This window comes from Equus przewalskii, chromosome 13, assembly GCF_037783145.1.
Source record: "Equus przewalskii isolate Varuska chromosome 13, EquPr2, whole genome shotgun sequence".
NCBI classification, from domain to species: Eukaryota; Metazoa; Chordata; class Mammalia; order Perissodactyla; family Equidae; genus Equus; species Equus przewalskii.
Genome location: NC_091843.1, coordinates 81,571,250 through 81,587,287, shown reverse-complemented (window position 1 = coordinate 81,587,287; position 16,038 = coordinate 81,571,250). Strand labels below are relative to the sequence as shown.

Below are 16,038 nucleotides of genomic sequence, written 5' to 3'. Positions count from 1 at the left end.
AATGGAAGAAAAATTTTCACCACTATGGGAAGATATTCTGTTTTAGAGTTCCCGTTTGTCCCCTCAAATATCTATTTCAACTCTAAGTGGGCACCACCTAACATCCATTCCACTAGGTGTGGCCATGTGACTCACAAATGACAAATGGCAATAAGGAAAAGTGTCACATGGCAGTGGTGCCCACTTGATCCACTTCCACTCTCTGTACAGAGCAGCAAACTCACTCTTTCAACTTCCTGCTGGACGCTGTTATTAGGATTTTCTCCAAGGAAATCAAACATTATGACCCAAAATACGTTCATCATTTTCCAAGCAGATCAACTGCTTTTCCTGATGTCTATATTTCTGTCACTGCTACTAAAATCATGCTCAAATTCCAAACCGTGGAATTTAATTTTCCTTATTTTTTTGCTCCCTCCCCTTCCCTAACACACAATTCAATCAGTGGTCAACACTGCACCCTGAAGCCCTCTTATAAATTTATTTTTGAGGAAGATTAGCCCTGAGCTAACATCTACCGCCAATCCTCCTCTTTTTGCTGAGGAAGACTGGCCCTGAGCTAACATCCATGCTCATCTTCCTCTATTTTATATGTGGGATGCCTGCCACAGCATGGCTTGACAAGCGGTGCGTGGGTCTGCACCCGGGATCTGAACCAGGGAACCCCAGGCTGCCAAAGTGAAACATGAGAACTTCGCCACTGCACCACCGGGTTGGCCCCAAGCCCTCTTACAATTTTGTCTTTTATTTTGATTTCAACAGCAGCCTGTCAAATCCAGGTCCTCCTCTGGGCAGGTTGCTATAAAAGCCCCCTTGCTGGTGTGCCAGCTCCTCGGCTGGTCTCTGCATGAAGCACAATGTTTATTCAGTGAAACTTCACTGAATGTCTCCAAAGCTCTCAGCATGGTGTTGGGTACTCATGATGCAAACCACTGACAGGTCCTCTTCGGGAACTCTAGTTCTGAGAGTGTCAATGCCTTGCTGAAAACCCTTCAATAACCATCAACTGCCACCTTCATTTGGCACTGACGTATTTTCACATTCTGGTGTCTCCTTACCTTTGTAGATTTTTGTCCTCCTGTTCCTCCTACTTATACCCAACTTTTCACTCTCGTAAGACCAGTCCCTGATGTTCCTTGAGCTCCTCTGTCTCCTTTGTTAATTGTATCCCCTCTGTCTAGAATCACTTCCTTAATGTCATCTTCAAAAATGGTGACTATGCTAAATTCATATTTAATAATTAAAATGTAAATGGCTTTTTGATGTTTTCATCATATTCCAGAAAGTAAATATTTCTTCCTTGAAGACTCCTAAGATCCACCTGGACACTGAACCATAGAACACTGAAAAGCCTGGTCTTATGGGATGTGGATATTTTTACAATCCTTTTACTGTTTAATTATGACTTAATTATTGAAGGCCTCTTGTCACAGGAAAAAAAGCTTTGAAAACAATTAAGCGTTCCTATTTCCAGGGCTTGGAGGAATGACAGTTCCACTTAAGGCAGACACTGACACAAGCAGGTTAACAACAAAATATCACCTAAGCAGCTCAAGCAGTTAGGTCTTGGAATTGTGACGTCTTGATGTCATCCATCACTTGAAAATGTTTCACACTGATGTCTCATTTTACTGTCTCAATACACTGTTCTCTAACATCTTAACTCATTTAATTAAGTTGCTTCTAATAGTGAAAGGGGCACATCCAAGATGAAGTATGGCTCTCTCCCTCGACTGTGAGCTCCATCAGTGTAGCGATTACTAGTTTTTTCTCAGGATCACCAACATCAAAATTCACCTGAAGTGTCTGCTCATTATGTAGTCCCCTGGGTCCCAACTCTGACCTACTAATTGAGAAACCCTAAGGGTGAGGACCATATTTAAAAAGCTCTCCAGGTAATTTTTACATAGTTGAAGTCTGAGAACCACTGCCCTAGGCTAGACGTGAACTGCTTGCTTTGAGCAAATATAAATTTACAGAATATAATAGTTACTTTTTATCAATTCTTAAGAAAATCCAAACTCCTCTATACTTACCACCAGTGCCCATCCTACCTCCCAAAAGAGTAAAAGAGAACTTCCAAGAGCTGCCAAAGAAAGGATGGTACAGAGGTTACGAATGGTTTAGCGCTGGCCTCTCAAACAAGCTGCTGTGTGCAAATGCCAACTGCGAAACTCACTAGTTTAGTGCATTTGGACAACTTATCTCTCGGTGCCTCGATCTCTCTCTCTGAATAGTGGGGATAAGAACAATATCAAACACGGGGAAATATGGAGTCAATACACGTAAAGCAGTGGAAGCAGCACATGGTGCTCGCAGTTAGATAATTTTAAAGCTAGTACATAACACTAGAGATAATGAGACTCACTTGGAACCTAAGTAGAGGAGAATCTAGTAACCTTTTCTGCCCTTAAGTCTAACTACATTCAGTTAGTTTTAAACAACAAGGACAAATTCCCCCAAATTGAAATGGTCTCAAATTAATTACTGTTTTGGGAAAGTAAAGCTTTCAGAATCAGGCCAGGTGGCTTGGTATTTGGTCCCATTTTCAACACAAGGTTTTCAGTGAGGCATTGGGGCAGAAGAATTCGTTCGGTGTCTACAGTGGAAATAAGGGATTCCTTCAGCCCAGTTCAAATCGTAATCCCAGTAGTTCCCAGAAGATAAACGTGAGGAGACAATCAAACTTTTAATTCCGACGCTCACTTCTCTCCCTGCTTCTCTGTGTTTCTCACCCGGGAGACTCAGGGCAGGCTGCCAGGAGACGCTCTCTGCCCTGCAGGAGGCGCTGCTGCACTCCTGTTGGGATGAATTATTGGCTGGAGGCAGTAGCCCACTAATTCATAGGCAGCATTTCCCATAGGCGGATCTCATGGCTGGTTTAACTTCAACTTGGTTGAAACTGGAGTCACATTCATGGAGGAATACTGAGGAGTGCATTTACCAATACTGGAGAAAAGTCACAATAAGAAATTCCAGAAAACAATAGGAACCCCGAGTGCTATCTCCTTTAGTACTAAGTGTCGGAAACTGGGACATGGCCCAACTGCTGCCTAGATGGTCAGGTGAAGAGATATGAAGAGGGAACCAGAGTAAGTTTGCGATGAATGTGGTCAAGGTAGATTGTAAAACCAGAAATTCTAACGTTTGAATAGTTTATTTTTTTCTATGACAATAGTGAGTTGCTATTTTCAATCAATTCGGATGATCTCTATTTCACTCTACCAATGGCATAACCTAAAAAGCATATTCGTGAGACAGTGGGAACTAAATGAATCACAAGGCATTTAAAATCTCAATCTTTGGGGGTCGGCTGGTGGCACAGTGGTTAAGTTTGTGCACTGCGTTTCAGCGGCCCGGGGTTCCCAGGCCTGGATCCTGGGTGCAGACCTAGCACAGCTCATCAAGCCATGCTGTGGGAGGTGTCCCACATATAAAGTAGAGGAAGATGGGCTCGGATGTTAGCTCAGGGCCAATCTTCCTCAGCAAAAAGAAGAGGATTGGCAGCAGATGTTAGATCAGGGGTAATCTTCCTCAAATAAATAAATTAAATTAAATTAAATTAAATCTCAACCTTGGAAATACAGAAATTAAGCTGGAAATGTTTTCCTCACGGCCAAAATGTATAGCCAGTGTAATGACAAAGTCTTTTATATAAGGGTGGTGGTTTACTGAATTATCTACTAAGAGTTTAGCAGATACTAAAAATTGCGTTAAAGTGGTTCCCTATAACTCTTTACATTTTATATTTTATAAATAATAGTAATAAGGTGTAGTGTGTATGTTTTTGACATTTCTGTAAGGATAAAAATGACAAATTGCATAAGTTAAAGAGATACTAATATTTTAAAAATTTATTTCTAGAGTAAATTAATCTTAGAGAGAAGATATGATCACTTTAACAACAGCGCTGTCTAAGGTTTCAAACTCTGGTGGTCTGATTATGATAACAAATTTACGAAAATGGGCGAGAAGCTAAAACAAACATTTAATTTTTAATATTTCAGGAACAAAAGATAAACGGGACAAGAGAAGATGAAAATTTTGGTGTTTGGTACTTACGGTTTAATTAACAGACTTCCTGGCAATACCTTACAAATACTACCCACGCCCATCTAATCCTGCTTATAAAAGTGGTTTGCAGTGATTACGGAAGAAAGCATGGGCCACTGGGATTTAAAAGTTTGATTCTTCTACTGCTCAGATGGGTGAGGCATTCTCTGCATTGTTTATGGCACCAATGGGATCATGCTTAGATGGCATGATTCAAACATAAGCATATGACAGCTGAACATAGAGAATGGACTGAGTTGTTTGAGCATTCTCAGTACCACTCAGTGTGGTACAATTACCACTTGAAAATAAAAGTTCTTTCTCTCCCATCTATTTTGTTCAACAGTCTCTATTCTTCTATCAATCAATTAGCTGCATATACCCAGCATAGTTTTTAAATTCAATGTGCTATGGAAATAGTCTTAAGTCAGATGTAATTCCTACTCTCCAGTGGCTTTACAGTATAGGAGAAAGGTAAGCGGTAACCATACAAGTATGTTAGTTGATCTGATATAAATATAGAGTTGGCAGAGTGGGAGCAAAGGACAGTGCAGTCACTTCTTGCTTTAGAGATGAAAAGCAGGAATTCCAGGAATCACTTTATAAAAGAGGGAATAGGGGAGCTGAATCTAAAGAAGACGGTAGAAGGTCCACAGACTATGTGCCTAAGGACAGCAGCAGAAAACAGCCAGAGGCAGTTGAGGAGCAGCAAGAAATGCAGGTCAATGAGGCCCAATGAGGGGCTGAAAGTCGGAGAGGAAGCATCTTAGAGGAAAGAGAAGAGATTCCAGATGCAACTTCTATGTTAGCAAACAATTGCTCTACGGTTAATCACATATTCCATCGCATACGGAAACTGGAGTTAAGATCCAAAACACATCCTTTAAAGCTAATAAGCAAGCAATACTCACTCATATTAGTATAAATGTGGTAAATGCCCAAATAATTAGAGACTAAATACATTATTTTTCAGTACAAGTGCATCAGGTCATTGTTGCTTAATGCTAGATGCATTTTTGTTTTTTAAAATCAAAAATAGCATTTTTTAACATATACAACTAGGTATGAAAGCTCACTTCTAGTAAACAACTTAAAGGAGAACAGTAACTTTCTACCCAGGATTGCTGTTTAAAAAAATAAAAAGATCATTAGAAGTATTATATTAGTGTCCAGATGTAAATAACCTTAGAGAAGAGGCTAGTTTGGATGGCAGTATATCTGGGAAAGTAGCTTTTTTCAGGAAAAACAGGCTAAAACATTTTCTAGTTAAATGAAGAACTAGTAAAGATGGATTAGATTCTACATAATTCAGGTTCTGTAACTAGAAAACAACCAGAACATGAAATATATATATATACTTCTTGAATTCCGTGTTTATAAAAGTGATTTTTGTGTCTCAAGGAGTTCTGGGTACCTATAAGTATCAAAAAGGTTTTTACACACATTGTATATAGACTTTTGAAATGAAATAGATGATTACTCTATTTTTTGCAGGATCTTCAATCCCAGTGTTCACAAAGTTTAAAAAAAAAAAACCCATCACGTATGGAATTTGTACTCCAGAAACGTGAATTTGTAACAACTTGTGCTCACATATATCTCTTTTGGGCCCATGTTTTCTACACCAGCTATTATTTTATTTAAAAAGCAAAAGTAAGATGGTCTTGCTTTTGGGTATCTTAAATTTTCTAACAAAGAAGAATCTAATAGCCATTTAGGAACATTAACTGTTGAAATACTTAAAACTGTATGACTAACGAATAATGCTTACTTATGAATGCTGCTAAAGCTGGGATGCACCTCTGACAAGGATATGGAACAAGTTCTGCCTCCTTCCAGGTTAGAGGCTTTTTGTGGGTCACATATTTTCCACTATCCTTCCTCATTTTTCTTCCTGTTCTTTTCTCTCCTTCCACTCATGCAATGATCCAACAATAAAGTGCCCAGATCATCAAGCAAAAGTGTCTTTAAATTTTATTTTTTAATGTATCTCAGGCAGTATACATCCAGGCTTCATCAGGCAAGAAGATGTGTTTCTACAGCACAGTCTGAGGATGACCAGCCCCAGGTCTGTGGGGCATTCCAGAAGTTTCTACTTTTATGCAGTGACCCATAGGATTCCTGTGCACATTAAAGTTTGAGAAATAACTATCTCTTCCCCTCCACAAACGCTGTGGCATATAGAAAAGTAACATATTAAGATCATCTTCAGATTTTCTAAAAGGGTAATGAATTATTGAAAGAAAAAGATCAAAATCTCTTTTTCTCAGTGATAAAATACTAGTACTGAAACAATTACTGGTAAATTAACTTTCAGAGGAAAATTATGGCTCTGCCTTAGTATACCCATCAAATAGATCAGCATGTAATAATATAGCTACGTCATACACAGTGTAATGGGAATTTCTCTCCTCTCATAGTCTATAAATATTATGCTAAATTAGTTTTTGGTTTAACAAAAGTTCTACTAAAAATAGGCTATTTGAATGTAATAAAATATGATTCAAATGAAATGGTTAGCAGATGATGTAAGACCAGTCAGCACATGTTATACTGTTACATTTACCCTATTTATTTTTCTATATCCTAGATTCAGAGCATCCTGAAGGCAAGCGCTGTGTATTTTTAGCGCCTCGTAGAGTGCAGACTACAGGGCAGACATTCATTTAGTAAATGTTTGTTGAGTAGATGAATAAATGAATGACTGGAAATCCAGTGTACACGCATTCTAGAAAGAATACATATAAAGAAAATCAACTCAGAAATTTTTTAAAAAGTGAAAATTTTACTATATGTAGCTATAAAAGAAAAATAACAGAAATAGAAAAATAATTATCCTCTAAAATAAACAACAAATAATCATTCTGATGGAACTTAGTCAGTAAGCAAAGTTCCCAGAGCGTTTAAATAAGCTTTTACATTTGTATACGAAATCACCCAAGACAGATCTCCATAACTGTCAGTTGTTTTTTCTAACACAGAAGTCAGAGAGAGAAATTGATATTCCAGGATGCCAATGAACCAGTCAGTGCTTAAGGCGGTCATTATTTATTAGTTGGAAAAAAATCCAAGTGAGAAAATAAAGGTCAGAAAACCTTGAAAAAAGAAAAAAAGATTTTTGTTTAACTGTATTTACTGCACTAACCCTTTAATTCAAAGCCAATTATGGACATCATGGTGCTATCAATAATTGCATGCTGAGTGTGTAAATTTAAAATGGCAATTTCAATTTTCATTTCATCAAGACGAGGAAGAAAATGAAATTGAATACTAATTAGGGCATGTGTGTCAGACACCTGAAAGATTAGGGGAATTCTGTGCTCATTATAAGTGAGTTTAAGCAAAGTACTCAAAGTTTCATTTGAAGGACTGAATATAAATAAAAGAATTAAGCGAGAAGGGAAATTACTAATGCTCAAACAGAAAATTTGGTACATGGTTAAACTTCCCAGAGCCTCTTAGATATGAGTTTCCTTCAAGAAAGAGAGAAATATTTTCTTTTCAGAACAATAACAATGTCGTTAATGAACACAATAACATAATATATACTCTGAACACAATCATAAAATATTTATTGAATAACAGTGAGGAGTTTTCAGTCTTCCTCCCATTATACGCAAGATTTCTTCATCTAATATAAACCCTTTTTATTTTTACTGGTTTTCTTTGAGTTCATTGTCGCCTTCACAGTAAAAGCAAAATAACAATAATGATAAGAATAATAATAGTAATAGACTGTCTCTAAAAGTATAAGAAGTATTTAATTACTCTCCTCAAGTTGATAAAGTTATATTTAATCTAAATTGCTCTAAGAGTCAACCACTGAGGGTATTTCCACTTACAATCACTGGGGTCAAGAAAACTTAAAGTTCATTCATACTTGGAAAGGCAGGATGATGCACAGTGTTTAGTAGACAATAAACTGGGTCAAAGTAAAGTGAAAAATCAGGACATGAAATATTAATAAGGTGTTTCTCAGAGACAACATGGCAGAAATCTGCTATTTATAGTTTATTGAAACATGACAATCACTGAAGCTCACAGACATCATTGGCCAAACAGAGACCCTGAGGCGAACTTGTGACATCACCTCTCAATTGTTCTGCAATTTCTACTATCAGTCATAATTTCTAAAGTTTTATCACGACCTCAATCCCATAAATGCATTTCATAACAGTCGACTGAAAAATGGTGTCTGGAATGAGTTTTAGCAAATAGAAAACAAGCATTTTAAACCTTAATTGGAATGTCATTAGTCTATGATCAAAACTGTACAGATGTGCCAATTCCATTATCTGGAATTCTAATTGCACATGTGGCTATAGATTAGAAAAATCAGGTGTAATTTAAGAAGCAATTTCTGCAAATGCATACAAATATAAATTCACAAAACAAAACAGGAATATCAAGAAACCACATGGAGCCGCATAGATAAAAGAAATGTATACAGGATATGTAAAAATTCATACACAACTTGAACACAGAAAATACCTGAAGGAGATTTGGGCCCTGTTTCTAAAGTATGGAAGTCATACTACTTGACCATAAATCAATTTCCCTTCCTATTAACTGCCTGTAAAGCAGCCCCTATACACTGCACCTAATAATGTCACATCATGGATTGCTATCTTGAAAATTACCTCTGATTCAAAATATGTAGTAAGCAGATAAAACAGATCAGCTACCTAAACAAATCGACATTCTGTAAATAGCTCCCTGTTCCGATGGAATAAGGCTAAAACTTTTTAGTATGTGTGACTCCTAAGGTACACTAAACTCACGCACTAAACGTGAACACATTCCCCCAGCAACCGATACACGAGTCAAGATTTTCTATATGTTGTTTCCCAGGTTCCCACCTACATCAGATCATGCTGTTCCCTTAGCGCCTAGGCTCTATTGAAAATCATCTTCCCAGGCACATCTCAAAGGCTATCTTCCCCAGGAGGCTTTCTCATGATAATTAATTACTTCTTCCTCTGACCCACTGTATATTGGAATCCCCTCCTCTCTAGCACACATTAATGACTTGTTAGATGTTATTAACAACCCTCACCCCCCAGCAGAGGTATAATCCTTCACAGAAACCATGGTTTGATCACCTTTTCTGCCCTCCTAATATGTAGATTACTGTCTCATTTCAGCTAAGTGCTCAAAAAGTGTTGAACTGGATAAAATATAAGGTCTGGGATAACTACCATCCATCCCATTTTTGGGAAATCACTTTATATCTCAGTATGCATTGCTTTTTCCTGTTTTAAAAAATAGCTAGCTGACGATAATAAAAAAGAGGGTATGAATTGAAACACCCTCAGCTTTTGAAGGAGGGGACTGAAGACATTTGAGGCATTATCATAATCCATTGTATATTTTGTATTTGCACATGTGGAACCACCTCTGAGACAGAGAAGGAAAAGATGCAATTTTTGTTTTCTTGAAGTATCAAAATCTTGCTGCTACATGTTAACATAGTGCTAATGAACACATGGCAGATGTAAAAACCTCCCTGTTTGATATGCAGCTTAAAATAGCGATACTTATAACCCGAGAATTTTAACATTTTTAACTGTTTTAACACACTTCCCAATGGAATTGCACATTTCCCACAGTTTCAGGGTTCACAGTCAATTCGGACTCAACTAAATCCTCCTTTCCTCTGTGACCATGAAGAAAAGTCACATTGAGTTCTCACTGTCTTCTTTCTGAAATGACTCTTGTCATTACTTGGCAGTAACCTTGTCCCATCCCATCTGTTACCTGAATCCATGGCCATCTGTCATTTTCTGCAGCTGTCCAGGCGTTTATAAGCCCCTTCTTATTAAGACGTGCATAGTAGGGATACCATTTCTGGAGCCCAAAAAGAGCTCGGTGGGTGGAGGAAGCTGTGATTTGCTGATTTGATATGATTCCACCTTCAATTCCCAACGGGCCCGAGCATTCTGGGAACAAATCAGGACAAAAATGTGAATATATTAGAAGTAATCCATATCAAAATGTGGCTGTTAGATTTGGTAGCAGATATTTTTTAAATGATTTTAATTTGCACCATCAAGCCGTTTAAGCCCCATCTACTTTACAGCTTTGTTACTGGTCACTACACGAAGCAGATAATTCTTGTTCTTCATGCCACTCTCTTCTTCCTTTGCTTTGAGTCTGACCCCTGAACAGACTCTCCCTACTTACATTACGATTCTGCATTATACACTATTATCCTTTGGCTGTTGATCACGTCAACAAAAGTCTAATGCCCTTAAAAGGCTGCCTTTATATTTTATATTCCAAGAGATTAACATGCCTCATAAATCTTAAGTCCTCAATAAATATCTATGGATGCATTATTTCTTGACTAGCCTACATCTGAATTTTGCATCAAAATCATTTTCATACTGACTTAGCATTTCTCACTATTACAAATTTTTTAGCTTAAACTTTTATAACCACTGTCAGTTATGCTTCCACAAAAAGGGCAATGCATAAATTAGTCAACATTTAAAAATATTATAACAACTTGTGATACGTTGTAAGCAATAGAAAATATGTAGACAGATTATTTTTATAAAGTAAGCAGATAAACTCTCTGACATTACACACAACAATATTATACCTCTCAGGAAAGCAAGATATTAAAATATTTACATTTCTAATATTCTAAATTCAAAACTCGCAATGCTATATATAAGGATTCTGCACTTACATTTTAAGTTTCTTCTATTATTTTTCTTTAAATTTGCAACTTGGAAATTTAAGAAAAATTCCGCCCCCAAATTTTAAATACTAAGTTTAAAGCATAATATACTCAAATGATGTATTCTCAGACACTGAGTGTGTTTAGATTTTAAAATTAGAAATAAAGGTAAATCTACCTAAAAATTATATATACTTATAGTACATATAATATATATTTGAATTTATTAATTATTTCATAAGATTTCACCAGAAAGCACATTAATTTTACATTCAGTTAAAAAAATTCAGAATAATATTATGAAATAATGAAAAGTAATACCTAGTTTTCTTAATTTCATTAACATTTCATACAGTACACTCAACTTTTTGCCAGATGAGATTTGTATCATAAAGACAATCTTATTATAAAATATACTACAATAATTTACCAGAATTTCTGAAAATATGAAAGGAACACACCGACATTATTAAATGACAGTGTTTATAAGTCAATTTGATCAGTGGTTACCACCAAGCATATTTTAGATTTTAATATTTGAAGTCCAACATTTGTCAGTAATGTAACGTTTACACTCAGATTGAGGTTGAAAATAAGAAAGAATTCTGTAGCTGGATTATAATACTCTGAAATGTTACAAAGATGTTTCTCAGTGATGACCATTCTTCATTAAGCATAAACATGTTTCTTTTTTCTATTCCTTGCTCAGATAAAAAGCTCTAAACACATTATTTATTAACATTTCTCCAATGACTGTAAAATCTTCACCTACTTTTTGCTAAAGAGATGGAAATATATGGATAAGCAATCATCTTAATCAGATTTTATTAGTAAAAATGACATTAATACAGCAAAAATTGCATCTTTCTGATTGACAAATCATTCACCTGATAAGTTAAATTTAGATAGTAAGATCTTTTCCAAAACATGTAATTAGAGTTGTTTAGCACTTCATGAAGATGCACAATATCACTTTGAAGTCATTAAATTAAGAAGCCATTAATTTTTAAAAGTGCAGTATTAGGAGCCACAGACAATAATCTGATTTCCACATTCCAAAAAAATGAACATGGAAAGCTCACATGTTGAGTCTTCGGATTCTTGCTTTGCTTTGCATTTTGAACCTCAAGATCTGTACAGACTTCATGAAAGCACTAAGAAACTTTCATGATGACACTTTGATTTTAAGCAACTGCAGGAGGCTGGCTTTTTAAGAATACTGCCATCAAAAGAGTCTCAAGGATCCTTGTCCTTGATTTGTGCGGTGTTTGGATGGGAAGATGCTGCAGGCAGGGAGGCCTTTTATTGCAGGCCAGTCAGTAGAACGGCAGAGCTGGAGAGCCAGCTTTGATTAATTAAACTGCATGACAGCCTTAGAAGAAGTCTACACAATTTAGTTGTGTACTTATGCCGAATTGGACATGCTCAACAAATTTGTAACGATTTCAAAAGAGATGAGACCTCAAACCACACTATTCAGTATGTCTACTTCATCAATACTCTTAACCTACAAACGTCCCCTTTTTAGCTAACATATCAGCAAACACATTGGCTGTGAACTGCTGCATTATTGTATAAGCTAGATATCAACGAGCGATTTTTAAAATATATTTCTCTAGCCTTCCTTACTCTGCCATAATGCTCCCAATCTTTGTCATGCCCTCACTAGTCATTCGTTTGAACTTAACAGAACATAATTCAAAAATGTATCTTGACATGTGATATTTATATAGGGCTTTACAGTTTACAAAGTATTTTCTTATGAGCTATCTCATTGCTGTGATGTCAAAAGTATTAATATTTCTTTCTCAGTCCTCAATTCCACATTTTTCTAAATAAACTTTTACAAGATTCGCTTACATACCGTACACTGCCAATCAGTAAAGCCCACCAGAGGAAACATGACTGTGGTGATGGGGGGAGGAGGTTCTTGAATGAAGCGTGTCCGTGAGGTATCGATTTACTTCCTTATGGTTAGTGGTCCTCAATTTTTCTCCTTTTAAAAATTGGGGTTATGATGACAGCTAACTCAGCAGCTGTGAGGTAATAAAAAGTAAAACCACTTTGCCTTTATACCTATAAATTGTTAAAAAAATAATGCTCTTGGTTCTGTAGTCACTTGCCATGTTTCTCTTTAGAGCTGGGTGATCCTGTGTCCTTTACACTGTTGCATCCTTAGATGTTCACAGTGGCTTGTACATACGCAGAGCTCAATACATAGGTGCTAAATATTAGGATTGGAGGCTTTTTTCCCCCTAAACTGTAAACTAATAAGTAACTCCAAGTCTTAGACTTTATCTCACACTGGAAAGTTGTCACAAGAACAGCTTTTCTTCACCCATCATTTGGACCACAATCAAATGGATATCATCATAATAAAGGGTTCAAAGTACAATCTCCTTTGTCCGTGCTGTCCACTTCCCCAATGTCTCATTAAATTCAACAGTTATAAAAACTAACAAAGCCGCAATTCAGAATGCAAATGATTATACACCTAAGATTAAGTGATCTTAATCAGTAAACAATAAGATGCTGAAAAAGAAAGATAATATAAAGATACATAGTGCTATCACTATCAGTAAATGAGGGAAGGCTATGAAATAAGACTTGATGAAAAACTTAATATTAGATGAGCATTCCGAAGTTTGAAAAGTGCATCCATATATGTTTTCTCACATACTCAAAGTAATATTTCAAGGAAAAAAGATTATCATGCCTATTTCATAAATAAGGAAACTTTGAGGAGGGAAGTTGACTCATAAAAGGTAAGTCTGGAATTTAAGCCAAATGATCTGCTTCACAAACAGAAAATAATGTCAACTGATCCAGTGAAGACTTCAATAATTCTTCAAAGGCTGATTGTGGATCTTTTTCTTCTGCTGTTATTTTATATGGGACGTGTACTTACACATACTAGGGAAGAGGCTGGGAGAATTAACATGAAGGAAACATGTAGAATATCACTAGAGGCATTCCGGATACGACAGAGCTTTCACAGATCAGGACACATTAAAACAGTAGGCGACAGTCTATGGCAGTGAATCACAGAAGTAAATACTGAGGTATTATGGTGGTCTGTGTCCCTTGACAGGTGTTGAAGAATTAACCTGCTATCATTATCGGACTATATACTGTTTATCTAATACAGATGGGCTAACACGGTCCCGACTAATTTAGTGACCTCTATTATGTGCCCATCTATCCATCCTTCATTCATTTAACTCAGTTTTGAAAAACACATTTTTATTAAATACTATATATCAGGTGTTTTTCTAGGCAGTGGAGACACAGGGATGAACAAAGCAAAAAAGGTCTCTCAGCTCTCAGAGTTCGTATTCTAGTGAGAAGACAAACTATAAATAGACAATAAATAGACAAGGAAAAACCATAAAATAGTAAGTGAAGAAAAAAAGAAGGGTGAACCAGGTGAGGGTGTGTCAGGTGACTCGAGATGTCCTGAGAGGTGACACTAAATCCGATCTCTGAGTGAGAAGCAGGAGTTGGCTAGTGTGCTAGGTTTACTGTACTGGTTCCCTCAAGGAGCTTTCTGTCCAGTGGGAGAAACACACACAGAGATAAACACACTTTAATATAACATGGCAGGTGCTGTGATGGTGGATGCGCAGGATTCAATGGGAGAATGGAAGAGAGAATCGTAGCCCAGCCGGGGGTTTAGGGAAGGATTTCCTGGAAAAGAGTGGGAGCCAGCATAGTGAAGAAGGGAGGGAGGGCAGGTGCAGCGACAGGAAACAGCCTGGTATGATGGTACAAGTAGAGGCAGCTCGGTGTTACTAAACCAAGGTGGGGTGGGGGGAGGGGGAGATGGTCAAGGACGGGTGGAGAAGTAGAGAGATCCTAGATTATTTTGCTGAAGAGCTTACTGAGAGGCCTTGATTCTGCCAGCGATAGGGGGTTTTTGAAGAATTCCAACAATGGTCACATTTTCATTTAATATAGGTCATTTCTGCTATACCATGCAGGGCAGATTTAAGAGGAGACAAAACTATGGCCAAATAGCCAGCTCCTACAATTGTCTAGGTGAAAATGATGCAGGTCTAAAAGAAAGATGGAAGAGAGGAAGAGTTCAAATCATATGTAGAGGGTAAAACTGGACAAAGCAGTAATAATTAGATGTAGGGTGGAGGAGAGAAATGGAATATCTTCAAATGTGACACACAGCATAGACAGCACTGCCTTTTTTTTTTTTTAAAGATTTTTTATTTTTTTCCTTTTTCTCCCCAAAGCCCCCCCAGGAGATAGTTGTATATTTTTTGTTGTGGGTCCTTCTAGTTGTGGCATGTGGGACGCTGCCTCAGCGTGGTTTGATGAGCAGTGCCATGTCCGCGCCCAGGATTCGAACCAACGAAACACTGGGCCGCCTGCAGTGGAGTGCGCGAACTTAACCACTCGGCCACGGGGCCAGACCCCCTTTTTTTTTTTTTTTTAAAGATTTTTTATTTTTTTCCTTAGACAGCACTGCCTTTAATCGGGATTGGCCAGGTCTCACAAAGCACACCGTTGAATCTAATTCTTCCCTTAAAATTTTATCAAAAATGATTCTCGCTGCTGGACTGAACTTGGGAGGACCTGCTTTTGTCCCAGCTGCTACTGCCATGCCAAACCCAGTGGGCCACATTCACATCAACCAGGCTACAGGGGCAGGATTGAAAGCGAAAATCTGCTTCTATGGTTAAGCCATACCCAGAACTTCCCTGCCCCACAGCTCATCCATGTGTATTATGTGTGTCCATCTGTTGTCCCAGGAAACAGGGAGCCCCTTTGCAGGCAGGGAGTATATCCCTCATAGTATTGAGCAGAAGCCTCGGTCTTAGAAGACACTTAATACATTCCTGTAGAGGGAATTAAATTTTTAAAATAAATACGAAAGGTAAATAAACACTAAGACTTACAGCTAACATTTGATTTGTGTAACTCAGTTTTAAATTAAAAAATCATTTCACCTACTCTCTCGAGAGTACACAGATACAAAGGCTTGTAGAAATTGTTTATGTGCTGAGTGAAGAGAGAGAACACTTCTTTAGCAATGAAGAAAATGGACTGACAGTCAAGTGCGTTACTTCTCTTTCAACTAGTTGCCACACAGCAACCAGGCATTTCTGAAGTTGTCCCCCGTTACCCTTAGCGTGGGCCCAGTGGCAATTTGATCAATGCCTAATACGGCAGGAAAATGTGCTAGTCTGCATTTCCTGACTGTTAAATCTGTGTTTATGTATCTTTGGTATCGTGCTTGCTCTTGTCGGGTTTTACAATAACCCCAAATTAAGGAGTCCAATCAACAT

General features: G+C 37.4%; 1 protein-coding gene across 2 annotated transcripts in view; it reads right to left on the bottom strand.

Moving 5' to 3' along the window:
- Positions 1 to 16,038, bottom strand: part of EDIL3 (EGF like repeats and discoidin domains 3) — a 381,430-nt gene that overhangs the window by 120,971 nt on the left and 244,421 nt on the right. For both annotated transcript variants that reach the window (XM_008539038.2, XM_008539042.2), the window contains one exon: positions 9,811 to 9,992. In XM_008539038.2, the coding sequence (XP_008537260.1) occupies positions 9,811 to 9,992 (182 nt within the window). The remainder of the gene's footprint in view (positions 1 to 9,810; positions 9,993 to 16,038) is intronic.